At 37.1% G+C, this 27,791-nt stretch overlaps 1 protein-coding gene across 1 annotated transcript in view; it reads left to right on the top strand.

Moving 5' to 3' along the window:
* PSME4 (proteasome activator subunit 4) overlaps nucleotides 1–26,921 on the top strand; it is a 77,914-nt gene extending 50,993 nt beyond the window's left edge. Inside the window, exons 25-47 of the mRNA XM_081157129.1 lie at nucleotides 1,318–1,380; nucleotides 1,518–1,613; nucleotides 2,579–2,710; nucleotides 4,697–4,906; nucleotides 5,478–5,614; nucleotides 6,398–6,451; nucleotides 6,738–6,867; nucleotides 7,528–7,609; nucleotides 8,702–8,855; nucleotides 9,391–9,460; nucleotides 10,410–10,535; nucleotides 11,055–11,207; nucleotides 13,339–13,443; nucleotides 13,972–14,063; nucleotides 15,148–15,279; nucleotides 16,085–16,293; nucleotides 17,976–18,061; nucleotides 19,735–19,863; nucleotides 20,949–21,104; nucleotides 22,488–22,650; nucleotides 23,981–24,114; nucleotides 24,779–24,917; nucleotides 25,441–26,921. Of these exons, the coding sequence (XP_081013255.1) occupies nucleotides 1,318–1,380; nucleotides 1,518–1,613; nucleotides 2,579–2,710; nucleotides 4,697–4,906; nucleotides 5,478–5,614; nucleotides 6,398–6,451; nucleotides 6,738–6,867; nucleotides 7,528–7,609; nucleotides 8,702–8,855; nucleotides 9,391–9,460; nucleotides 10,410–10,535; nucleotides 11,055–11,207; nucleotides 13,339–13,443; nucleotides 13,972–14,063; nucleotides 15,148–15,279; nucleotides 16,085–16,293; nucleotides 17,976–18,061; nucleotides 19,735–19,863; nucleotides 20,949–21,104; nucleotides 22,488–22,650; nucleotides 23,981–24,114; nucleotides 24,779–24,913 (2,748 nt within the window). The 3' untranslated portion in view covers nucleotides 24,914–24,917; nucleotides 25,441–26,921. The remainder of the gene's footprint in view (nucleotides 1–1,317; nucleotides 1,381–1,517; nucleotides 1,614–2,578; nucleotides 2,711–4,696; nucleotides 4,907–5,477; nucleotides 5,615–6,397; nucleotides 6,452–6,737; nucleotides 6,868–7,527; nucleotides 7,610–8,701; nucleotides 8,856–9,390; nucleotides 9,461–10,409; nucleotides 10,536–11,054; nucleotides 11,208–13,338; nucleotides 13,444–13,971; nucleotides 14,064–15,147; nucleotides 15,280–16,084; nucleotides 16,294–17,975; nucleotides 18,062–19,734; nucleotides 19,864–20,948; nucleotides 21,105–22,487; nucleotides 22,651–23,980; nucleotides 24,115–24,778; nucleotides 24,918–25,440) is intronic.
* The last annotated feature ends 870 nt before the right edge of the window (nucleotides 26,922–27,791 follow it).

Below are 27,791 nucleotides of genomic sequence, written 5' to 3'. Positions count from 1 at the left end.
ACTCTTCTGTCAATTTCCATATAGTCTCTGAACTCTCTGTGGGAATTTGGAGTGGTAACTAGGCAATAGCATTGAGGCTGGCTTTTAAGAACCTGAAGTACTGAGTAAAAATAGGAGGAATTGTTCAAAGGCATGAATTGAAAGCATTGCACTTTATGTCGCTCTGAGAGAAAAACATGTCTTACGTTGTATTTGTGCTTCAGGAGAAGACAGTTCAAGTTTCTCGGGGAGCATGGAAGAAAGTGCTTAAGTCAGCCGTTTGATGTTATTGGCAGTTTTCTTTATAGGAGACTTTTGTTGAAATTGAGTCTAAAAATGTTGTGTGAGTTCCTTGTTTACACAAGAGGTGCTAGACAGAGGGGATGGCATATAAAAGGGCAGGGAGCCCGGCCGGGCGTGGCTCAGCGGTTGAGCGTGGACCTAGGAGCCAGGCGATCAGGGTTCAATTCCCGGTCAGGGCACATGCCTGGGTTGCGGGCTCGATCCCTAGTTGCAGGGAGATACTACAAACACTGCATGCTTTCGGAAACTGGCTACAGGCAAGAGTGGCAGGTGGTATACTAGGTCATTTATAGTTTTGTCCCCAGAAAGTGCTTCAGTTTGATACTCAGTTGGGGAGTCATTAAAGGTTATTAACTAGATCTGACTTGAATATTAGAAAGAGCAATATATTCAATGAATTTTGAAAAGCTCTGTAACTACTGTGAAAAATAAGCACTAGGGGACTGAGACTGGAAATAGGGAGGGTGGTTAAGGTATTATAATAGCTCAGGTGGAATAGTAACCTAAATCAAGTCGCTGGCATGAAGATGGAGATAAAGTGTTTTGAAGAAGGAATTGTGGGGACTTGATGATCAGTGTGACTGGGTAGAAGATTGGGGCTGAGGGAGAGCTTAAATGATAATATTCAGAAAAGTAAAAGATGTCATATTCTGTAGTAAACATACAGTTATCCAGCGAGTCTACTTATAACTCTAACAGAGTCAAGGAATTTTCTTTGTACGCTCTTTTTGTACTTTGACTAAATAAGAAGCAACTCCATTACTTTCCCATGCAAGGATCCATTCATAAATTATCAGAAAAACAGGGTGTTAGATGAGCCATTTAAAGGGGATATTCCTATTGTTATACTTAAAATTGATTGAAATAGTACCTTTTAACATAGGCCTGATGGCTTTAGAATAAGTGAAATACCTCTTTTACTCACCAGCCTGCCATGACCTTCTTTGAACTAATTTTTCATTAAGGGTTTCAGAACAATCCACTGTTGAGGTCATTTAGGGGAAATGTTGAAGTGTTTGCTACTTTGTCTTTCAGCTCCATGGGAAAAAACAGCATATCCGAGCACTACTGATTGACAGAGTAATGTTGCAGCATGAGGTAATTATCTTTATAAAATCACAATGGCTTTTTTAAATGACAGTTTTCCAGACGAATATTAAATTATTTTACTTCATAATGAAATTAACTTTTAGTACAAACTTTGAGATTTGATTTACATTGTTTTCTTTTCATAGCTGCGAACACTAACTGTTGAGGGTTGTGAATACAAAAAGGTACATCAGGATATGATCAGAGATCTTCTTCGTTTATCTACAAGTTCATACAGTCAGGTAAGGCTCATCTAAACACTGCCTTCCCCCACTCGTTGTATTACATGTAATCTGAATATCTATTTTAACAAGGGAGTTTAATTATTGGCATAGAGAACATCTTTCGAATTGCAAATATATTCTTGCTAATTTTGCTAATATTAAAAATATTTATTTTTGCTGCATGTAATTGCTTCTCTAATTAAAAATTAATTAAAGCTGATTGGTTATGCTAGTATAATGTTGCTGCCACTTAATTAAATCACACCACAAAGACCATATAATCTCTCCTAGGTGTTAGGTTTGAGTTTCAGGAAGCTGCTACCATGTGAATTGTGGGTCTAGCCCTTAAAGTAGCATAGAACCAAGAAATTATCTCCAAACATGGAAAACTGGAAAAAGAGATTTATGTACAGCCAACTCTGTATTTATAAAATAATATAAATTGGGAAGCTAGTCTTTAACCTAGAGATATCACCTAAAGTAATCTTTAAGAGTTTGAAATATGTACAGTGTGTTCTTTTTACTGTAATGTTATTATTCATCACTGTTTAACTAGTTTGTGGGTTATAAATTTATACTGAATCTTTTGTTTGTGTTCAAAATATGTGGGCAATAACTTAAGGTTTGTATTGAAAAAAGTTAAGTTGTTCTGTGGTTTGGAGAAAATCAGACTTGCTCCATCAAGAATAACTTGGAATAAGAAGTTCAGTATTCTGCTGATTATGTTACTGATCAAATGCATATTGGTTCCATTCAGTCTCTCCTTTATCAAAAATATTTGAACTAATATAACCTAAACGGTGGATATGGCTGGTGGTCATGCTTTCCTTTTATTTGTTTTTGTCAAGGCATTGCTTTGATATATATATTTTTCTATTCTTACAATATTTAAACTATTACTTTGTTTTTGATAATTTATTTAGGACTTCTTGTAGTTTGTCTACCATTGAATAAAATTCCTCTATTAATAATACTTTCTCCAGGTCAGAAATAAAGCTCAGCAAACATTTTTTGCTGCCTTGGGAGCATATAACTTCTGTTGCAGAGATATTATTCCCTTGGTTTTGGAGTTCTTACGACCCGAGAGACAAGATGTCACACAACAGCAGTTCAAGGTACATTTTTTTGGTTTGTTTTACTTTGAGAATTTTCGAACATACAGAAAAATTGAAAGAATTCTACAGTGAACATCAATACGTCCACTGTTCAGGTTCTGTATCTACCATTTTGCTACATCTATCACATACTTGTCTGTCTCTTCATCCATCTTTTTATATATTTCAAAGTAACTTGAAGACATCAGTGCATGTCACAGGTACAACCTTTTTTTCTCCCTGATCATTTACTTAAAATTATTTATCAAAAAACTGTTTAGGGTAATGTGACCGGCTTGAAGGAGGGCCTGAGACATAGTAAGTTTGAACAACTGAGTGAAAGCTTGTGTGATTAGTGCAGGGAAGGAAGGGAATGAGACAAAATTGGGAAAATACTGCATCTCACAGGGATATGTTAGAGAGTATGGGTGAAATATAATGATTGCTTATACCATCAGATAGAACTAGGCTGACTGAAAGTGATTTAGGAGGGAGAATTGCTAAGACTTGGTGGTTGAATATGAGGGGACTGAAAAAAGGAAGTATTGAAATTACTGAAGATCTGGAGTGTACAGTTGGTTGTTGGGTACATCAGAGAGAGAGAAAATAGATTGTGAATTATTTTGTTGGAACAAGTTTAATTTGAAATAGTTTCTATAAACTAAGAGGCAAGGCAGTTGTACATCAAAGTTTGGAGTTTAAAGACACTGTTTCAGTGTGTATTGATGATTGAAATCTTAGATGTGGGTAAGGGAGCCTAGGAGGAGAGTGAGAAGAGGACCAGGAGGCAGGTGTTGAGGAAACTTCATTAGAATCCCAAGAAGAAGAGGTGACTGAGAAGGAGAAGGTCAGAAATACATCAGGAAATGAGGAAGAATTGCAGAAGATAAGGAGATACCTTTCTAGGAGGAAGACTCAGTCAGCACTGTCGTTTGCTCTCTGGAAGGAGTTACGATGAGAATTAAATGTGTTCCTTGAAGTTAGCCTGTGAGGACAGGTCAGCACACTGTAGGTTGGGTTCATTCACTTGCTTTTGTAAGTGAAGTTTTATTGGAACACAGCCATGTCCATTCTTTATGTATTGTCTATGGCTGTTTTTATGTTGCAGTGGTAGAGATGAGGAGCTGCGACAGAGACTGTGTGGCCAACTATTTACTACCTGACCCTTTATGGGAAGGGTTTGTTGTCCCCTCAGTGTAGAAGTATAATTCTAGAGTGTTGTAGAAGATCTAACTCATTGGGTGGTATGTTGTTTATCTTCTTGAGAGCATTTTAAATGCTCAACAGAATCACATAGGTCAAGTAATATCAACATTGAAGAATGTCTATTAGATCAGTAAAATTGATCTTAACAATGACCTTAAGAGAACCTGTAAAGGGAAGTAGAGAATCAGGTGGGGAGAAAACCAAATTGGAATTTAGTTAGGGTGAATGTCAGGAAATAACCAAATATTTTTGTACTAAGTATTCTTTTCATTAAAAAGGGATACCTGCTGTCATCAGAATCATTCTGATAAATTGGACTTTCATGAGTAAAAAATACACATGAAATTTGTATTTTTATATACTGTACTTAGAAAAATGCACAGGAAAGAGATAGTAACTACTATTTTATTTATTTGTTTGTTTGTTTATTTATTTATTATATCCTTATTGATTGCAGTGAGAGGAAAGGAGAGGGAGAGAGAGAGAGAGAGAAACATCAATGATGAGAGCCATTGATCCACTGCCTCCTGCATACACCCTGCTGGAAATCGAGCCCACAACCTGGGCATGTGCCCTGACGGGGAATCGAACAGGAATCTCCTGGCTCATAGGTCGATGCTCAACTACTGAGCCACGCCGGCCAGGCTTAAAAGTCACATGTCAAATAGGTGAACCTATTTTAGTAAACAGTATCAAGCATTTAAGTAATCAGTGTTTAATAAATTTAAAACCATCATGTAGGCGAGTGGCTACAATTAAACAATACTTCTTAGTTCCTATATTAATTATTTTTTTCTGCAGGGTGCCTTGTATTGTCTCCTTGGAAATCACAGTGGTGTATGCTTGGCAAACCTTCATGATTGGGACTGTATTGTACAGACTTGGCCAGCAATTGTTTCTTCTGGTCTTAGCAAAGCAATGTCCCTGGAAAAGCCATCAATAGTGAGACTGTTTGATGATCTTGCAGAGAAGATTCATCGTCAATATGAAACAATTGGCTTGGACTTCACGGTAAGCATAGCCATTTTGTAATTCAGATTTTAGTGGAAATACTGCCCTGTTAAAATGCTGTTTATTTTTCTGGTCTATTTTTAAGTAATATTCCTTTTTTGGGGGGTTGATTCTCACCTGAGGATATTTTTTCCATTGATTTTTAGAGAGAGGGAAAGAGAGGGAGGGGGAGAGAGAGAGGGAGACACATTGATTGATTGCCTTCCGCACGCACCCTGAATTGTAATTGAAATGTAATTCACATTCCAAAAAATTCACTCAACAGATAGTACATTCACAGGGTTGTACAACTATCACTACTATAATTCCAGAACATTTTCATCAGTCAAAAAGAAACCCTGTACCCAGCAACAGCTGCTTCCCAAGTCCCCCATACCCGTAGCCTCTGAGAACCACTCATCTACTTTCTCTGTGAATTTACCTAATATGGGCATTTCATATAAATGGAATCATACAATATGTGGCCTTTTGTATCTGGCTTCTTTCACTGAGCATAACTTTTTCAAGATTCATCCATGTTGTAGTATGTGTCAATACTTCATTTTTCCCCCTGGCTTTTCTTTTTAATAAGATTCCAAAGTCATGTATTGGAATAGCAGAATTACTTCAACAATCAAAAAACCCCTCTACCAACCAGATAATGCCTAGCTCAGAAGAAATAGAAGAAGGACTTAAACGCCAACAAGTAAAGAATGCTGATGCCCTAAGGTAATTATAAGTGCCTACTTGTCAAAATAGATTACATTATAGATAGTAGGTTTTAAATATCTCTAAATATAGGTGAACCATAACTGTGTGATAAAATTTGTGCATTGATTCTGAAGAAATACAGAAATGTTAGGAAATAATCAATGTGCAGATCCCTGATTGACACTAATGTGAATTCTCTTTGATTTTTAAGTACACATATCAGTCATTAAAAACTAAATCGAGTTCAACACATTTATCTCTTCATAGCTCTTATAATAATTACTTTTTAATCAGATTTAGGCAAATTTGGTATCAGGATATTAGTAAACTGTTTTTAAATTTTTGGATCCAGAGAACTTCAGTGCTTCAGTGATAAAACTCAAGCAGGGGCCTTCCTATCTTGATTTGTTTCTTTGCCTTATGAATATGCTTATTAATTTTTTGTAACAGGTCTATATAAAAATAATAAACTTTTATATAGTAGCCTGCTTTATGTATACTTGGAGAGCCATATGGACATACCACTCCCAACTAATTGATTACTACTCACAAGTTGACTTTTGAATGTCCACTTGGGAAAGTTAAGTTGCTCAGTATACCTAGCACTTTTTTTGTTTTCTTTGTACCCTTCATGTTCTTTTCCTGGTGTTGCTGTTCATTCATCTGCTTTTACTCTGGTTTGTGTCCCACCAAGAGAGGGCGAATCTGGCCAGAGTTTGAATTTGTATTATTACATTGGCTATGTTCATCTTAGTATTGTATTAAAACAATACCTCACCTGATTTTTTTTTTTTTTTTAAGGAACTATGAAAATTTGGTAAACACTTTGCTAGATGGTGTGGAGCAGAGAAATCTGTAAGTACAAGAACTTTTTTTTTAATTTTCAAAACTTTTATCTTAAAAGCCTTTTCTGCCCTGGAGACCATGAAAGACTGTATCACAAAATATTGTGGTCTGATTCATGAATTTATAAGATTAAGAGGGGAAGTTTGGGGCTAATGATAAGAGCGGTGTCCTTCAATATACCTACTTTAATTCTTGGGAAACTTAAAAGTGTTTCAAATTCAGTTGTGTGTTTTTTTTTAAAGTGGCTTTATGAGCAGTGTGTTTTGTGACTTTGTTTTCCCCCTCCCCTTTTTAGGCCCTGGAAATTTGAACATATAGGCATTGGGCTTCTGTCTCTACTCTTGAGAGATGACCGAGTGTTACCTCTTCGTGCCATACGTTTTTTTATTGAGAATCTCAACCATGATGCAATTGTAGTTCGAAAGGTAGATGCTTTATTTTAGTTATAATCTTGGGTTTGAGATTTTTACCTCACCTGAAGCCTTTAAATTCTTCACAAACAAGATATACTTAAATATCTTAGAGTGCATTAATTTGAAATCTACCTTTATTGGTTGAGAGATGATAATTCATCTAACAAATATATGAGGACATGTTCAGACACTATACCTTTCGGCACGGGATATAGCAGGGAACAAGTTTCTAGGTTAATGGGAATGACTTTGAGAATTAATTGTGGGTATGATGCATTACAGGAAGAGAAAGATACAACTTTTTGGTTTTACTCGCAGAGTATTAGAGGGTGGGGTACAAGATGGGGTTGACCTAGGGTGGTACATTGGAGGAAGATCCTTAAAAAATGTGCTGGCCAAGATTTGAAGAATGAGCATGTATTGGTTCAGCGATGAAAGATCAAAGTTTTCTAGGCAGAGACTAGCATGGGTGAAGGTTCACGAGTAAGAATTGTGAATGACTCCTTCCCAATGAGACCTAGCACTCACGTGGCTGTGCTACCAGGTGTCACTGGGTGAGGTATTTCTCTGCTTTAGAAAGAAACAGAATCCAGCTTCTGCTTTGATAAAGGCAGGCAACCATTTAAGAGATTAAAATTTTTGATACATCCACCTTACCTGTTTCTTTTCTAGATGGCAATCTCAGCTGTCGCTGGTATTCTTAAGCAGCTAAAAAGAACCCACAAAAAGCTCAGCATCAACCCCTATGAAATCAGTAAGTACTACCAAATGTAATTAGTAGTGCTTCTTAGCACATTCGGAAAGTTTCTTGGAAAGTATAAATTATAGTTCTTGATCTCAAATATTTTTCTATACAAATTAGAGATGTGTAAAAGATTTTAATATAAAATAAATATTATAAAGGAAAACAGTTGGCTGAGTAAAAACTAGTGATAAAAAGTATGAGAATAGATTAACTGTATGTTCTCATAATACACATACCTTTTGCACACTCAGGCCAAACGTCATTTACTTACTTATTTCACCAACTAAGGAATTACACTAGTAATTTATGAAACTGTATGTCAAAGACTTAAGTACCATTACCATTAATACATCAGTATGTTAAGTGTTTCTATTTGGGTGGTAAGATTAGGGGCAAGGTTAATTTTTTTTCCATACCTCACTGTATTATCAGACTATTTGAATAGTAATCTCATGTAATCAGAAAAAATAGTAAAGTAATTTGATTTTGGAGGGGGGAAATGTCATTTTTATTCCTTTGGTTACTAAATTTTTGTATATTTTTGATAACTCTCATGATATTCAAATAGTTATCTTCACTTCTCCCCCACCCCCTTTTGGGAGGGGAGTATAGCTATGCACTGCTATCTTTATTTTGGAACACCATAAAATGGCGTAACCTAAATGTGGGAAAGACTTTCATTATATTTCCTACTACTAATCTTGTTTTATTCTCACGGAAACACGTTTGTAAGTCATATTTTATTTACTCTCTCCAAATAACTATCCCAACACTATTTAGTGGATAGTCCCATCTTTTCCCCTCTGGTTTGAAATGCCTCATATATATAGGGTGTCCCCAAAAACTGTATACACACACTTTGAATAATTATAAAGGCATTGTTTATTAAAATACATTTCATTTCCAAAATTGAGCTGTCAGCCTTTAAAGTGTGTATACTTTTTGGGGGAACACCCTGTATATGGTCGATCTTGCCTTGTGCCAGTTTTAAGAGAGTCCTGTTATGAAAACAAAGTCACACTAATCCTATTGATTGAAAGTTGAGAATAATTATCACATGGATATTTTTAAGTTCATCAAATGTAATTGTCTTTTCCTCAGGTGGATACCCTAAATCCACCCAAATTCTTGCTGGTGATAGGCCTGATAATCATTGGTTGCATTATGATAGCAAAAGTATACCAAAAACTAAAACAGAGTGGGAGTCAAGCTGCTTCGTGGAGAAAACTCACTGGGGATACTACACCTGGCCACAGTAAGTTGGAACTCCCCTGTACCTTATTATTAAACAGGTTATCTGTGATGTAATTTGTTTTATCATCTTTGGATTTCTGGGGATGTTCAGAAGCACTTGAAGCAGTTAGAGGGACTCTGCCATCAAATACACACTCCTCAGCTTTCCCCTCTTCCTCTTTCTTTTGCTCCTGCCAGTGCTATGCCTTGATCCAGCCTCTTATTTTTCCAGTGAAACCCTTAGACTTCCTTAATCCCTCATGTCTAAGGTGCTTATTAATAGCTGCTCTTAATTATATTCCTACCTATTAATACTAAACATGCTTAAACCAGCCCAGATAAATACTTACTTATCTCTTATTGTTGACGCCAGTAATTTGTCATAAGGACACAGCGATCTGATAGATTTTTAAGGCCAAGACTGTTAGTGATGTACTCTCATCCCCAAACTTAGCATCTAATCAGAGTTTATTAAAAGAGCCTTCTAATACTTTCTGTCCATGAAGCTCTAATGTATTTTGTTATGTGTATTACAAGTGTAAACTCTTACTGTGTAGGAACATGGTGGTTTATGCTGGTGTGGAAGAGCAGCCCAAGCTTGGCAGGAGCAGGGAGGATTTGACAGAGGTAAGCATTCCATTGTCACCATGTGTAAACACTCACCCTGGTTCCAGTGCATCTTACTTTTAGCCAGATTCATTTCAAACTCTGATCATAACCCCCCCATCTGGGTTTTTCAATATCGCACTGGGTTAAATACTGGCCAATGTGTATTCTCTTACTCCACCCCCACCTATCTCCCTTGTTCTCCCCATTCACTTAGAGCCAGGTGGCTGGAGTCTATTTGTGTCTAAGGTTACTTTCAAGTTACTACCCCACTTAGCACTCACTTAGACACTACTTTATGTACTTATCTGCTTGTTTTTTGTACCATTTCTCTCTGCTAACAAGCTTCTTGAAAGCAAAGATAGTGACTGGCTTTAGTTTTTTATTGCATACACACAAATAATGGGTACCCAGTAAATAGATGTTGTAGATTTAAGTCTCGAAACTCCTTCGTCTTCATAAAACGTATCGTTTTGAAAGTTGATTTAAGGGCTTTAGAGTTTATGTCTTCCTCAATTAAGTTACTGGTGGTGTAGTTGTAGTTTCTAATTCTGAACCAAGCTTACCTTTTAACGCCTTATGTTCTATAAATATGGAAGTAATTTGCTGCGATTTCATTTGCAGTTTGCAGACTTTTTCTAAATTGCATACAAGATGGTACAGTCGCATTAAGTCTTCATTTCCCAAGCAGAAGATTTATTGGTTTTAATTCACAGTTTGAGAAATAGAGTCCAAACTTGAAGATCTGAAGGAAACTTTTAGCTATACTTATGGATTTAGCATTTTTTAGGAGGGAATATTATATTGGTTTTAGAAAGCCTCTATGAGAACTAAAAATTCTTTAGAACAAAAATAGCAGCCTCCTGTTGGGTATCAAAACTTAATAGATGAATTTTAATGTTTTCAGAATCATGTTGTTAAATATATTTTAAATACTAAATGTTCTTTTTTTTTTTTTTTAACTTTATAGGCAGAACAGATTATATTTGATCACTTTTCTGATCCTAAGTTTGTTGAACAGTTAATTACTTTTCTATCTTTAGAAGACAGAAAAGGAAAAGATAAATTTAATCCTCGACGTTTTTGCCTCTTTAAGGTAACTATTTTTATTTATATGCCTTCTTCATAAAGCTTAGTGACTTTCAGTTTGTAGGCTCATACGTTTTAAAATGTCTGACCAAAGTTTGAGTTTAGCCATCTCTTATTTTCATTTAAAATGGCTCTGGAAGTTATGCCAATCATGCTGATCTTGGCTTAATGTCCTAGGACTCTTTATTAAAAAAAAGTTTCAGTATTTATCTTTAATATTTTTAATTAACAGTTGAAGCAAACAAAAACCCCACAAAACTATATTGATTTGATTTTTTTTAAAGTGTGTGTAATATTTTTAAGGTCAGAAATACTAATTTCTGATTTATTGATTAACAGTGCCTCTAGTTAAAATGGTAAGAATATTGTCATTTTACATATCACTTTAAGATACAAAGTTCTAGAGGGGAAAACTGTTGGGGTTTTTTAAGCACAATAATAATGTAGTAAACAAATACAAGCCTATTATAATTATACTGGAGATGGTAGTCATTTAAGTACTGAGGAACTTTCTTTGTTTCTATAGGGTATATTCAGAAATTTTGACGATGCCTTTTTGCCAGTGCTGAAGCCCCATTTAGAACGTTTGGTTGCAGATTCACATGAAAGCACCCAGCGATGTGTTGCAGAAATCATAGCTGGTTTAATCAGAGGTTCCAAACATTGGACATTTGAAAAGGTGATGTATTTGTATAGCACATCCCCTATTAAATCTACATTTTCCATTTATGTAGTAATTCCCAATACATTAGGTCCATTGCCATACATAGTTCATTCATTCAACAAATATTTATTGAGTTTGTAGGTGAAGACACACTTCTCATATTACTAATTTGTATGAGTATATATGTAGTGAAGAGAACATGAATCGTCCTTCAAAATTGCTTGAGTATCTTTTTTTTTTTTTTTTAAATACACTTATTTTTCTACTTGGTTTTGTTAATCATAGAGGAGATGAAAACTATTCTTTGAATTGCTATTTTCATCTGATGTAATAATGAAAGCCAGAGTATTCATAGTTCCTAAAATAGCCCGAAATGTACTCTTGAACTTCTTATTGGAACAACGTTCGATACTCTAATGTATAGGTTGTATTTATGTAACTTTTAGAATGACATATTAATAAATAATCTGTTAAACAAAAAAATGAAATGTTCAATTCCATATTGCTTTTCAGTATAAGTCACAAACCCTTGGTATATAGGCAACTTTTAATCTTTTAAATTTTGAATTATCTGCCAACATTAGGGGGGAAATCTGGGTATGTCATATAAAAAAAAATGTTTCCCTTGAAAAATAGGAGCATCCTGGAATACTGCTCCCACATTGTTGCACTGTATCCATTGACTAGTGCTACTCATGGGCTTCTCCTTCCTGAGGCACTCACTCTCTAGCTATTCTCATTAAATCCCTGCCTTTAGACTCCTTGCCCATCTATGTTGCAAATTTGGTCTTGCAGGTACTTTGAGTTTGACACCCTTCTTTAGAGTATCCCACTTTTTAATTGTAAAGTTTTGTTTTATATACTTGCCCCAAGGTTAGTTTCTTAGCAAAATGCACTAGACTGAAAAAAACCTAGTAAAATGCCTGAATATAAGATAGGCCAACTTTCTTCAAAGAAAAGACACAAATATTGTTTTTGGCCAGTATAATTACACATACTTTTAGGAGGCCTATGAACACTTTTTACTATATTAATTTAGTTATATGCACATCACTTATTAAATAAAGTATTTGCTCATTTGTATTACTGCCTTTTTCCTATTCACATATCATGAAACCATTTTATTTATTTATTTTAATATGTTTTTATTGATTTGAGAGAGCGAGAGAGAAAGCAAGCATTGATTGGTTGCCTCCCTCATGCATCCTGACCAGGGATCAATCCTGCAACCTGGGTATGTGCCCTGCCCGGGAATCAAACTGGCAACATTTTGGTGCATAAGACAATGCTCAACCAAATGAGCCACACGGACATAGGCGAAACAATTTTATTTAAACATGTCACACATACCCTTGTCATCTAGTCTCTTTTTCCCCCCTCTAGAACACATTTCCTTTCCTTGTAAGTTGAGATATATTTTTTCTCATTATTATTTTTAGTCAGTGTCTGGTGCTACCACTGGAAACTTTCTCCCAAGCCCTCCTCCCCCCTCATTTGTCCTTTTGACTAATGTGAAGTCCATGGACCTGCAACATGGGCATCACTTGGGAGCTTGTTAGAAAAGGAGGTTCTCAGGTCCCACCCTGATCTAATGAGTCTGTCTGCATTTGATCAAGATCCCAAGGTGATTTGTGTTCTCGTTTAAACTGAGATGCCTCTAGACACATATTTGCAGTTTCTGTGTAACTGAATACTTTTTAAAGGCTATTGATAGTAATTTGAAGATTATACTTAAGGCAAATAATAAATTGTATTAAAATGTCATTGCTTCCTATAATAAGATTCAATCAAGTGATTTCAATAAGCACGCAAAATTTTGAAATGATGGAGGTTTCTGTCAGCCCAGTATACTATATTATTCAAAATTTTAAAAAGAGAATTTCTCAGTATATGATTTTGTAAGAAATCATATAAGATGTCTCCTTTTCTGAATTTTTTTTTTTTTTTGGAAAAAAATTCACCTTATAACTGCATATGTATAATGATAACATAATGAAGTTACTCTCCTGGATTATTTGGGTGGCCTAAGAAATAATTTAAATGCATTATCAGTTTGTGTGTTTGTATGTGTGTGTTTTCTGGGAAAGAGTTGAAGACAAATGTTCTGAGTGTCATTAACTTTTCCCCATGTATTTTGCTTTGATAGGTAGAGAAGCTTTGGGAACTTCTGTGCCCTCTGCTTAGAACAGCGTTGTCCAACATTACAGTAGAAACTTACAATGACTGGGGAACTTGTATAGCAACATCCTGTGTAAGTCCTGCTTGCTTCTGTTCTAACTGATCTATTCACACTTTTATACCCTGTCTCAAAATCTGTGAAGTCTCATTATACCTCTCTAATCTTGAAATGTTGTTCATAGTTGTGTCATCTTAACATAATTAGAAATGGCTCTGTTTAGTCTTTCAAATAAGCCTTGAGTGATAACCTTGAGAGATTATTGTATCTTTTCCACCATGGTAATACACTTTTTAGATTAGATGACAAGTCAAGTCATATGTAACTTACATACAGTAAAAGCCAGATGATGCAAGGTTATTGGTGTTATTTAAAGAAAATCCATTTAGCTGTCACTTTTCTCACTGTTAATCTTTTCTAACGTGAGCTATGATGACACATTTGGATTTGACTCACTTGTGAGTTGTAGTTTTATTTTCTTCCTCTATACTTTATTTATATATAAAATATAGATACACTTATATTTCTAAAATAACAGGATCTGACTTATTTACAGAATTGTAGGACTCCTCTTTTAATTGTTACTTTGTATTTTCAACACAGGAAAGCAGAGATCCCCGGAAACTTCATTGGCTTTTTGAGCTGCTGTTGGAATCACCATTGAGTGGTGAAGGTGGATCCTTTGTAGATGCTTGGTAAATAAAAAGAAAACGTATACAGTTAGCAAAAGATTTTACAACAAAAGATACTATGTTTGTACTTGATGTATGAATGGAAGTGAACTGCCTATGCTCAGAAAGACTAGATAATGTAACATAGTTAACCCTTGAAGAACACCTGTTCAAACTGTGCTGGTCCACTTATATGCAGGTTTTCTTCAATAAATATAGTCAGTCCTCCATATCCCCAGCTTTCACACCCGAGGATTCAACCAACCTTGGATCGAACATACTGTTAGGAATTTGCGGATGCAGAGGGCCGACTCTGCATTGTTCTACGCCATTTTATGTAGGGGACTTGAACATCCGCAGATTTTGGCATGCACAGGAGGGTTCTGGAACCAGTCCCTCTGCAGCTACTGAGGAACACTGAAATTTGGGGGAAGTCAAAAGTTATATGGAGATTTTTGACTTCCCAGGTGCTTTTAACCCCCCTATTAAAGGGTCAGCTGTACTTCTATAAGATATGTGATCCGTTCCAGTACAATGTGATACTAAGTAGTTATTTCTCAGTTGGGACAAGTAAGAGAAGCAGAAGCAACCTGAGCAATTGAAACAAGTTAGATTTAGCCTTCTTCATTCTCAAGTCTTCTAGGGACTGCTTTTTTGTATCTTGACAATATCAACTTCTTTCTCTCAGCTTCTCATTGTTCTCTCCTTCCTATTAGGAAAGGAGAAATCCTTTTAAGGAAAAATATACTTGTTGGAATGTAAGGACCTGGTAAAAAACTAGTGGATAAGAGAAAGAAATCTAGATAATCCTGTTAACAGGAATAATAGTTAATGCTTTTTCTTAATTAGTGGGGAAACTTCTGCTGCCTAGGGATTAACTCTAATGCTGATCTGAAGTCAGTACCTCTTTATTGTACAGTAGTGGGGATGAATCAGAACACAGAAAGTGATGTAAGAAAAATAATAAAATCTAAAGATGCTGTTTTGAATTGTCAGTGTTGTTATTAGGTGAGAAAATGATACAAATTTTAGTGGAATAGAGACATCATTCATCTATGCTGTCAGTATGGAAAGACTCTAACACAACTCTCCTGTGCTCTCATTTTAGTCGACTCTACGTGCTGCAAGGTGGCCTTGCCCAGCAGGAGTGGAGAGTGCCTGAGCTATTGCACAGACTGTTGAAGTACTTGGAACCCAAACTCACCCAGGTTTACAAAAATGTCAGGGAAAGAATAGGAAGGTAGGTATTACTCTCTCTGTGGTTTGGTCTACCTCGAGCTTTTTTTATCAAATACTAATGTACAGTGACACACACTAGTTACATTACTTTTTTTTTAAAAAAAAACATATCTTTATTGATTTCAGAGAGAGGAGGGAAGAAGGAGAGAGAGAGAGAGATAGAAACATCAATGATGAGAGAGTCATTGATCGGCTGCCTCCTACATGCCCCCGAGTGGGGATTGAGCCCACAACCGGGCATGTGCCCTAACTGGGAATCGAACCCTGATCGCCTGGATCCTAGGTTGACGCTCAACCGCTGAGCCACGCCTGGCTGGGCTGTTACGTTACTCTTGAATTTCATGGTTTCCCCTTCAAATTTTGTTTTATATGGTGTTGTGGACACTGGACAAGGGGCTCTGAATATAAAATGGGATGGCAGTGTGTTTAACAAGCCAGAGCTGAGCAGTCACCCACCCCAGTTTTTATTAAGAATCACAGGCACAAGAGACTCTCTCCAAGAATTGTCTTGGTTGGGTTATAACTTTATTTTAAAGATTTTTTTATTGACTTTTAGAGACAGAGGGAGGGAGAGGGGGAGAGAGACACCAAACATCAATTGGCTGCATCCTGGATGCCCCCTCCCGGGGATCGAACCTGCAACCTGGGCATGTGCCCTGACCGGGAATCAAACCAGCAGCCTTTCGGTTCCTGGGACGATGCTCAGCCAACTGAGCCGCACCGGCCAGGGCTGGGTTCTAACTTTTGGATCCTAGTTTTATTGAGAATGTGGGATCTCCTCTTACTATGCGTATTTTATTTTATAGTGTGCTGACCTACATATTCATGATAGATGTTTCTTTGCCAAACACCGCGCCAACAGCATCCCCCCGCGTCCCTGAGTTTACTGCTCGAATCCTCGAGAAGCTGAAACCCCTCATGGAGGCGGATGAGGAGATTCAGAACCACGTGATGGAGGAGAACGGGGTTGGCGAGGAAGATGAGCGGACCCAGGGCATTAAACTCTTAAAAACCAGTGCGTGACTAAAATGAGTAGATGCTCCTTAAAACAGACATTCTCTTATGTTTTCCTAGGGCTGTTTTCTTTCTTTTTTTTTATTGTGGTAAAATGTACGTAATATAAAATTTACAGTCCAGTGGCATCTAGCACGTTGACGCTGTGCAGCCGTCACCGCCGCCGTCTTTAGTGCTCTCTCATCTTGGGAAATTGAAGCTGCACCGTTAAGGAGCGACTCCTCCCTCCTCCCTCCTCCCTCCTCCCTCCTCCCTCCTCCCTCCTCCCTCCTCCCTCCTCCCTCCTCCCTCCTCCCTCCTCCCTCCTCCCTCTTCCCTGCCCCAGCCCCCGGCACCCACCGTTCTGCTTTTGTAAGGCTCCCTAGCCTAGAGCCCCACACAAGTGGAATCATGCATACTTGGCTTTTTTCACCTTGCATAGTGTTTTCAGTGTTTATCCATCTGTTGATGGACATTTTGGGAATTTATACCTTTTTGCTGTTGTGACTAATACTGCTCTGAGCATTGATGTGGAAATATCTGAGTCTTTGCTTGCAATTTTTGTGCGTTTGAAAATGAATTGCTAGACCATTTGGTAATTCTCTGTTAACTTTGAGGAGACACCAAGCTGTTTTCCATGGTAGCTGCACTACTTCCACATACTAGCAGTGCAGAAAGGCCCCATTTCTTTCGCGTCCATGCCAACACTCGTTTTCTGTTTTTGTGACTCTAGCTGTCCTAATTGGTATAAAGAAGGTATCTCGTGGTTTTGATTTCCATTTCCCTAAAGATTAGTTGTTGAACATCTTTTTGTTTGCTTATGTGCCATTTTTGTATGTTCTTTGGAGAAATGCCTATTTAAGTCTTTTGCCCATTTTTGAATTAGGTTTTGTTGTTGTTGCATTTAGTTCTTTATATGTTCTGGATATCAGTGAAAGAAATTGTTGCATATCCAATGTCATGAAGTTTTTCCCTTAGGTTTTCTTCTAAGAGTTTTATAGTTTTATCCCTTATGTTTGAATCTTTTATTTACTCTGAGTTAATTTTTACAAATGGTACAAGGTATGAGACCAACTTCGTTCTTTTTGCTCATGGATATCTAGTTTCTCAGAACCATTTGTTGAAAACACTGTCATTTCTCCATTGAATGGTCTTGGCAGTCTTGAAAACGAATTGGCCAATGTGTGAGGGTTTATTTCTAGGCTCTCTAGCATATTTCATTGGTCTGTATGTCTGTCCTTGTATCAGTACCACACTGTTTTGATTACTGTAGCTTTGTAGTAACTTTTGAAATCTGGAGGTGTGGGTCCTCCAACTTCTTTTTATCTTGGTTATTGGTGGTGTCCTATTATGTATGTATCTAAAAATTTTTCAAGGATTCTAATATAAACAACTAACTTAGTCATTATTTTTGCTACATTGAGGTTATTGAAGACTACTTTTAATTTGTACTTGACATGGTTATTTGGTAGACTTGTTAGTAACTTCTGATTTACTCTTTGAGAGTACTCTAGATTGGTTGACACCATTACTGTGAGTCCTGTCATACTGCTGATCAGTGTCTAATTTATGAAGTAACATAAACAACTGTTTGTTAACATTAAACTCTGCCAAAGTGGCTGACACGAGTATTGCAGTACTGTGCTACTTTGTGGCCTCTAATTGGATAGCACAGATTGATTCTGCATATTCGTTTCCAAATAGTATTGAAGTGGCTGATGGCGAGTGCAGGAAGATCCTTCTCTACGGCAGTCACGGAACAACTTCAGCTTTTACCTTTGTTTTTTAAGGTAAGTTTATGGCCAAAATTAAGACTTTCAAAAAAGTCATCTTACCATCTGATGGTTGATAGTTTTCAGACTGTGTATGATTTGGTCGTATCTTGAAGAAATAGAGTAGCCACAGGAAAATCATTAGGTGATAGTGGTTTAATATTTCTTGAAATAATCTTTTAAATATTAGGTAAGAGTAGGATCTTGATAAGATGCGAAGTTTATAGACAGAGCATTGTTTCACTGTTAGCCAATTCCCAAGTAATAATTTAGGAAAATAAGTAGTTTAGCTAAAAAGAAAAGCCACAATGAAATTTTTGAATATAGCTATTTTTGACTTTTTAATATTTAAAGTATAATGAATCTGAAGATCAAAATGTTCAGTATATTGTATTTATTTTACAGAGTTAAATGACACTATAATTGGTTCTAACAAATATATCTGTAGGAAGTAACTTATCATATGATGATATTGAAATTTTATTTGATGCAAGGTATAACCTGAGGTGGTTTTAATTACTCGTCTAGTCACAGAGTGAAGGTAATAAAACTAAGATAGGAAAGAAGACTCAGAAGGAGCCTGTCTGAAGTTTGGGTAAGGACATAGTCTTTGTCACAGTGAAAGCTTGGTTAAGTTTCCATCTGTTATGGGTATACAAAGAAGTCTCATAGTACTAAGCTTTGACTGTTTCACCTAAATTGATATAATCCTTAGTGTGTTAAAGAAAAATAATTTCCTTTTGGAAATTAAAACTGTACTTTAAAAAGAAATGAGAAAATACATTTAGAATATTTTAGAGAATACTTACTTAAGGGTTGGGGACAAAGAAAAGAAGGTAGAGTGAATGTACCTTGTTTTATTAATTTGTCCTTAGGAACCTGTAAATACTTTTTATAATCATAAAATTAAATGAAAGAAAAATACCAAAAAAAAGAGTGACATGAAATAAATGAACCTTACCTCACTGTGTATCTGGTTGGTAGGATAAATACACAGAGCAGTGACTTTTAAGAACTCAGAAATTTATACAGCCTTGTAGCTGATGTCCTCATTAATAATAATATTGAAGTGAAGCTCTTACGTGTATTGTATAATAAAGAACAAATAATAACTGTCTGTAGGAACCAAGATTTTTAGTGTGAGAGATAAGAGATATAAAAAATCCAAGCTGTTTAGTAAAATCCCTGTAATCCTAAATTTGAAACTACCATTTTGATCTCATGATCCATTTCTATGTAGAAAATATACTTATTTCCTAGCAGTGTCCAGTGAAAAACCCAGAACCACTAATCAGCCTAGTAGCAGCCAATACTCCTCATGCCCAGATTTCATTTTCTAAACGTCATTTCCCTCTAGAAGAACCAGGGTTGCTTGGAGAAATGGCTGGTTTCAGGTTTAGGCCAAGAAATGTACAGGGTAAACCTGGGTCACCTTGTCATCCCGGAAACCAAGGATGCGACAGTTGTGTTAAAGGACTCAGGAGCCAGTTGAGCACCAGTAAGAAAAGTAACTACAGTGGATCAGAGCCATTAAATTTGTTGAAATTCAGTGGTTTGTAATGATGCTTAAAAGAAATGACTGCTCACTTTTGGAGGATAGGAGGGAAATCCTGCGAGGGAAAGTTGGTTGTTGCCTTTGTGCTTACTGGCGGTTCTTCTCCAGTGCGTCTTTGCTTTGTTTCCTTCTCCAGATTGCCCCAGTGGAAAATGACACCAGCTACGATGAACTGAAGAGAGATGCAAAGTTATGCTTATCACTAATGTCTCAGGGGTTGCTTTACCCTCATCAAGTGCCTTTGGTACTTCAGGTGCTGAAACAAGTAAGAGTGCGTGCCAAATACATACGCCTTTTGGTGGGCATTTCAAAGAATTTCACAAAGTCAGCTGCAGTGCACACAGTACCTGATAACTTGTTTTCATTTTGAATTTCCTCTTAGTATGAGAGAATGCATGTGTACTGACCCAAGAAAAGACCTAGATTCTGTACCTGACTCGGTCACCAACTTCTTTGACTTTGGGCAGGTCACTTAACCCCAAAATACTTTGTGTGTATGAAGAGTTAATTGCCCAGCCTGCGTGGCTCAGCTGTTGAGCATCGACCTATGATCCAGGAGATCTCCATCCCAGTCAGGCACATGCCCGGCAGGCTCGATCCCCAGTCGGGAGTGTGCAGGAGGCAGCGTATAAATGACTCATCACTGATGTTTCTCTCTCTCTCCCTCTCCCTCTGTCTGAAATCAATGAATTTTTTTTTTTTTTTTTTAAGTTAATTATTGAAGCACCTTGAATGCAGAGTGCTTATGAGGGAAGGGGATGGGCATTCCCTTTTACCATTTCCTCTTTATTTTATTCAGTTATATTTCCTGGCCTATGGTAGAAACACCTAAGTGATTCTATATTTTCTGGAAGCATTTTTAACGTACTGTGTGTTCGGCTTTATCCAGGGCATACATGTATTATATAATATAAAAATGGACATGTTCCCATGGTTTTCCGATTTTTAAGTTTAAATAACACTGAAAAATATTAACAGCCCAAAATTTGGGCATTCTTTTTATAGAGGAATTTAGTAGTTCTCAATCTTTTTTGCTACTATCAAAAGTAAAATAAAATAATGTGCAACCCTTAAAGGAGTTATTCATGAATTGTAAATAATTATCTCTTCTAAAATTGAATTTTATCTATGTATTCCTTTCCCTTTACTCTCAACCTTTCATAAATTCTGAATACCTTTATCGAAATAGCTCATATAGCCTTTCATTTAGAAGTATAAGACAAGCTTGCTTTAACTATACCTGTAAAATAGGTAGAATTATATTAGAAGATTATATTTGTGTGTAATTTCGATGTTTCATCTCATGTTCTTGTCAGCACCGTTCTCATTGTCTCTACTTCTCATTCACAGACGGCAAGAAGCAGTTCTTGGCATGCTAGATACACAGTGCTGACCTACCTCCAGACCATGGTATTTTACAACCTCTTTATTTTCCTGAACAATGAAGATGCAGTTAAAGACATCAGGTGGCTGGTTATAGGTCTTCTGGAGGATGAACAGCTAGAGGTAAAATTTGAGTTAAAGCAAATCGAAATTTAATAAATTTAAAGGAAGCATCATGGCTCCCCTTTAAGTAGTATTTACACATTGATACAATGTGTTCTATTAAAATATAAATTACTAAAAGTAACTTTAACATAGCCCTATGGGATTAGCTTTGATTCTCTAATGATTTTTTGTAGCACAAATGGAAACAGACATTGGGCAGTTCTTGTCCTGGTTCCTCTTTACAGTTGGGCAGGTGACATTTGTGAGCCAAAGTTTTCTGATCTATGAAATTGCAGGTGGTAATATTCTATGTATCTTACTGTATTTTAAAGGGCTAATAGGAATGTACATGAAGGTAGTTTTATTTCCTTTGTTAGAGAAATTAAAGGCAACTTTTGTGATGAAGCTACATTAATATTTTGTACAAAAAGATACATTCATTAGTTGAAATAGCCTAATATAAGAAAAGCATGTTGTAATAAATGTGGAATATGATTTAACTTTCTAAATTGGCTTTTGGTAAAGAAAATGTAATTGAAATTTTTACTTAGTTTATGGACTTAATGGGTTTTCCATGTAGTGGAGCACTCCCATTAATTATATATTTTGAGAGCACTGAAAATAGATGGTATCTATAGGAAATTGGGAATGGACATTTTTCCACCCCGCTGATGAGCCTGTTTCACAATCTTGCTTCCCTTTGTCTAGTCCCTAGGTTACTCCCTCCATGGTTATAACAACTCCCACAGGCTTCAATGAATGTTTTTACAGCTATCTATAAAATTTTTCAAACTTTTTATTGTATTGTTTTTAACTAAAGAATAGCAATGGAAAGGTGGAAACTCAAAAGTCGGTGTTTACTAACTAAAGATTATAGCAATTGCATCAAGACTTAGTTTTCTCGACCTTGTTTTAGGCCATTTTTATGTTACTTTTATATTTTCCTCCATGTAGTAGGCTTAAATGTAGCTGTTACCATAAATATAACCATGATGTTTATTAAAACTATCATATTTTTAAAATGTGATGCTATCAGTAATAGTTAAATACAGCTATTTGTGGTAATATTGAAAACAACTTTGTAGTAATCTAAATGAGGAATGTTTAAAGAAAGCTTCATTAGATTTAAGGAGGCCTATCAGTAGGAAAATAATTTATGGAGAAATTTAATTTTGTATAAGGTAGTTAAGCATTTACCTGAATATAGTGGCTTTCTTCCATTTTGAGGCTACAGATCCTTTGACAACCTGATAAAATCTCTATTAAACTGCAAAAGAGCATTTATACAGTATGCATACAAATACCAGAGGACCGTCCCGCCCCAGTTCCCATACCACCCTTCTAGCCTCCATTTTCCGCTGGCTGGGATCTTAGCTCTAATGCAAGTGATTATCTCTGCAGGTTCGAGAAATGGCTGCGACCACCTTAAGTGGTCTGTTACAGTGTAACTTCCTTACGATAGACAGTCCTATGCAGATTCATTTTGAACAACTTTGCAAAACAAAACTACCGAAGAAAAGAAAGCGAGACCCTGGTTTCGTAGGAGATACAATTCCTTCTGCAGGTAACAGTACTGGTAGGGAACACCCAGATTCTACTGGGAATTAACCAGCCTTACTCAACAAATAGTTATTGAATATTTGTATGTGATAGAAGGCAAGACCTGGCACGTAAAAGCTAAAATTTGAGGTACAGAGAAACCTGTTCACTAAGATAAACGAGAGAATAAGATCTCATTACAATGTCATGTTTAAAGAAAAATTTAAATAAGTGATTGCAAAGAAGTGTCTGATCTTGCCACAGGTAACTATAGTCACAAGAATAATGGAAAATAGCCCTGGCCAGTTTGGCTCAGTGGTTCGAGCATCGTCCTGCAGACTGAAGGGTCCTGGGTTCAGTTCCAGCCAAGAGCACATACCTCAGTTGCAGGCTCGATCCCCAGCTCTGGTTGGGACATGTGTGGGAAGCAACCAGTTGAGGTGTCTCTCTCACATCAGTGTTTCTCTCTCCCCTTCCCCCACCTTCCACACTCTGAAAAGCAGTGGAAAAAATATCCTCAGGTGAGGATTAAAAAAAAAAGAATAATGGAAGATATATAGAAAGGTCACTAGTAAATAGGAAGCTTATTGAATTTGCAGTAAGTGCTTCAAATATGAAGCGCTCAAGTGCTGATACAGTAAGCTCTTGATTATGTCATGTGTCACCTAATAGCTATTTCCAATAAAACACCAATGTATATTCTAGTTTCTTTGCTTGAGACCTATATATTTTAATAAGTACCAAAGTAGTTTTAGGTCTTTATTATACCAAATAGCATTATTTACAATTCTTACTACTTCAAATTCCCTTTTTCTTAACTTCAACTCCCAGTCTGCCATGTTTCATGTGTACCATATAATATACTTATAAACACATAACACACACATCTTTATTAAAATATAATGGAAATCGTAAAGTGCTTTAATGTAACTTCTATTGCTAAAGAAAGAATGTAGAATCTGTAGAATACAGACACATTGCAGTTCTGTCTGAGTGTGTTACCTAATGAATTCATGCATTCCGTGAGGGGTACCCGCATCCAGAAAAGTGGGGTATAATTTTGATGGCATTTATTTTAGGATCAGGGATTGCACTTCTGCATATGATATAAATTGACCAAAACCATTATTTTGTTAGTTTTAGAAAAGATATGACATATTTCCAACCTACTATAGGATGTTTTTAGTTCAACCTCAAACTCATGTTTTTTATATATGTGCATAAAGATTCATTTTAAATGCAGAGATTTACACATTAAAAACAACTAGCATAGTCTGAAACTAATTTTATTTCACTGTAATAAGTGCTACAGAATCCTATAAATATTTGCACATGTATTGCTATTTTCTTTGCAGAGTTGGTCAAGCGCCATGCTGGGGTGCTGGGACTTGGTGCGTGTGTTCTTTCTAGTCCTTATGATGTTCCCACGTGGATGCCCCAGCTCCTTATGAATCTGAGTGCACATCTGAATGATCCTCAGCCTATTGAGGTAAACTCTTCCTTACTACTTTCTTTGCACCCATAATATTCGTAATCTGTAACACCATTTACACTGGTAATTTCCTGTGCACTCTGGACGTCCTGCTTTGATGCAGCCATTGCTCTCTCGGCCAGGGCCTAATCTGCTTATCAGTAATTATTAAAATCTTGCAGAGACCTTGCCATGTATATTTAAGATCTTTTGGTAGCAAGGAAATTAGTATAACTTCTGTCCTTCCCAGTCCAATGAAAGTATGGTCAATATAAATTTTATACTTTTATTGTACTAGCATGTTATATCTAGGAAGTATCTAGTTAGGAGCTAATATTAAACGGGCGATTGTCATGGTATTATTTAGCGAGCACCTATGTTCCTAAATTAAACAACTCAGAAGATGAATGACTGTCCCTTTCACCTCAGTAAATAGATGTTTTGTGTATATTGAAACTGGTTTAATAAGGTGGTGTAAGTTCCAGTAGCTTGTCCAGGTAATTCTGAAGTGAGCTCAGTGGCTGTGTGAAGAGAGACTGGCTTCTTGGTGGTTCTATCGCATTTGTTGAGCAGTGAGATCTGACATCTAGAGGGTTTCTTACTTAGCTGATGCTTTCCTAAATATAACCCTAGCTGTTCAGAGAAGCCAAAATAATATGTATGTGGGTTGCCCACTCTACAGATGACTGTAAAGAAGACCTTGTCCAATTTCCGAAGGACGCACCATGACAACTGGCAGGAACACAAACAGCAGTTCACAGATGACCAGCTGCTGGTTCTCACCGATCTCCTCGTGTCACCATGCTACTATGCATAGAAGGGTAAGTCAGCACGGCTCTAGTCTAAAGAAGTCCGACATCCGCAGACAGATGTCATCAGTTTAATGACTGAGAAGTGGGTGTTCATAAGTTTTTTCTTTTTGCTGATATTCTTAGATGTCATTGTTTAGATAAAGCTTTTTTTAAAATATGATTTAAGTAAATTCCCTAAGATTTTTCCTTGCTTTTCTACTTCAGGTATTAAGCAGACAATTTATGTGACTGCTTTTAGACCTTTATAAATGAGTAGGCTTAGTAGCCTGGAAATGGTTAGACAAAAGAGATCTTTCTTTTTTGCCCCCTGAATGGGGCCTGGGCATTTGGGGTTGCCCTGAGGACTCTGGGTTCTGTATTGTAGTGAGAACATTTCATCTGGATTCTTAAATATTTATTATCCATTCTGTGTTAAAGAGGGAGAACCCAGGAGCCTTTCTCCTGGGATAGAAGGGATAAAGAAAAACTCACTGGGCTTTTAGAGTTCGATTGCCCTGTTGCCTGACTGAAATTTTTTTCCTCCCTGATACAGATGAGTAGTCCTCACTTCGAGCTCTTTTCATCAAAAATTCCAGCTCCTCAGGTACCATCTGGTGGCTCACTGCAGGTTCCAAACCTCTGCCTTTGTTGAGCTCTCATCATTTTGGTGGTTTCTGTGTTTGGTCTCATTAGTCTGCGTTCCACAGGTTCTCAGCTGCCATTTGATTTCCTAACTTGTCCGGAACTGTTTCCAGAATATTGATCACTTTTTCTTTGAGGCATCTGACAAAACCACAGTGTCTCAGACTAGAAATAATTACCCAGTATGATCATGGCATCCAAGACCAGACAGAGTCTAGGAACTCATTAAGAAACAGTGAACTTGGAATGGAGAATGCCCATCTGTAACGCAGGCCCATCATTTCATCCATCTCAAATTATTTTGAATTCTTTCCAAATGGCTGTGGGTTTAGATGGTAGTAGGGCTGTGGGCCATAAATCTGAAGCCTGGAGAGCCATGAAGATGGAAGGAAAAGAGGACAAGTCTGGAACCTAACAATGACCTGATGGGTTGCTTGACAAGACACAAAAGTGAAGTCTGTGTCCACCATGCGCTTCCCACAGACTGGAGTTTTTGGTGCTGAATAGAAGAGCAGTTGCTGAAAAACTGGGGGTTTGGTGAATAAATTTTTGATGGATTGTTGTGTGTGCATACAATGTATGATTTTGAAAATAAACATCAGCAACAATAAAAACCCTAACTGGTTGACGTTTACCTGTATTCTTTACAAATACTGTTTGACCCGCTTTGAAAACTGTTAAACTTCACCTAATGAAAGATTGCTGTGTTTGCAAAAATTCTGTAATTTTTTTTTCCCTCTTTTCTTTGCCTGCAGAATCGTTGAGAGACTAAGAAGTCTTGATATTTAATTGACTTGTTTAATAAATGTTATATAGATGTAAAGGACTGTATAAACTGTAGAGATAGCGTTGGCGAGACTTTGTACAGATGCAACCTTTTACACAACCCCATTGTGTAATTAATTTGTAAAGATTCACATGTAGCTCTTTAAATGTAGTGATTTTGGCTTTTGTACTGATTGAATGCCATTTTTTGCATTTTTAAATTATTTTCTTTTCATGTTACAAAAGCTGAGGTGTGGGGTTTTGTTTGAGTTCATTTAATGTTAGACTGTCTGAGTTTTTATGTAACTTTTTTGTGTGCATCTCTTAATGCAAACGTCACATGTTTGCCTTTGACAAATTTCTAGAATGCAAGGTATCTTCTAGGTTAAAGTGATTCACAAGTTTGTGAAAGTCATCTTGCAACACTCTCTGTACAGTCTTCCTTAAAGGAACACTACAGTATATTTTTTAGTATCTACTTGCTGAATAACTCAGTGCAGACCCAAGCACAGCAGAGGTCCTGGTACAGTGTCAGCATACACAGGCATAGGCCCTGTATAGAGTAGTGCCAAACTGATTATTTCATTGTGTAACTAGTTTAAAACCCAATAAATGGCTTGTTTTTAACACCTGGCTTTTGTCTTCATTAAGTGGAGGAAGAGTTCTGCAGGCAGTGACTCTAGTGGATTCCTTTTGCATCCATAGATCTGATCCGAAAAATTCATGCCCCCTGAGCAAAATGAGTTATCTAGGTTGGCCTGTCCACTAGAGTAGCTAGTACATGTGGCTGTTTATATTTTAACAAAATTAAAAATTCATCTCCTCAGTCTCACTAGACCCATTTCAAGTGCTTTAGTGACTGGCGGCGAGTGTTTTGCCCTATTGAATAGCACAGATCGGTGTTTTCATCAGAAAGTTGGACGGCACTGATCTAGATGATAGGTATGTCTAGGAATCACGTGGGGGGTTGTTAAAATACGTATTTTAATTCACACTCTCAGCTCATGATACCGGTGCCCTGTCCTGAGACCACACTTTGAGTAGTGAGGCTTTATTCCACCACATCTGAGCTGAGTGAAATTATGCCGTAGCAAGGTTCCTAAAGTGGAACTTCAAAGAACGTAAGATCCTGGACCCACTGCGCTCCTCCATCAGAATTTCTCGGGCTGAGACTCGCCACCAGCCGGTTTAACGAGGCCCGGTCCTGGCGTGGGGACCCGTCGCTGGGGCGGGCACACCCGCCACCGCTGCTCTCCCTGAGCCCTCGCGGTCCACGTTCGTGCCCATGGTTTCTTGGCTGGGTGATTTGCATTGGTAGTTTCTCTTTATAAAGTTGGTTTGATTTAAATTGTTACAATGACTTAATTTACAAATTCTAAATGTCAGTACGAAACTGGACGGTGTCAATTTAGGAGAAAATATAGCTGCAGCCCAGAGAGCCCGGGGGCCTGCGCGCCCGGGACCGCGGGCGGTGGTGGGCGGCGGGCCGGCGCCATC

Source organism: Miniopterus schreibersii, assembly GCF_964146895.1.
Source record: "Miniopterus schreibersii genome assembly, chromosome: 13".
NCBI classification, from domain to species: Eukaryota; Metazoa; Chordata; class Mammalia; order Chiroptera; family Miniopteridae; genus Miniopterus; species Miniopterus schreibersii.
Note: the sequence above shows the minus strand (reverse complement) of the source record. Positions and strands in the feature narration are given on the sequence as shown.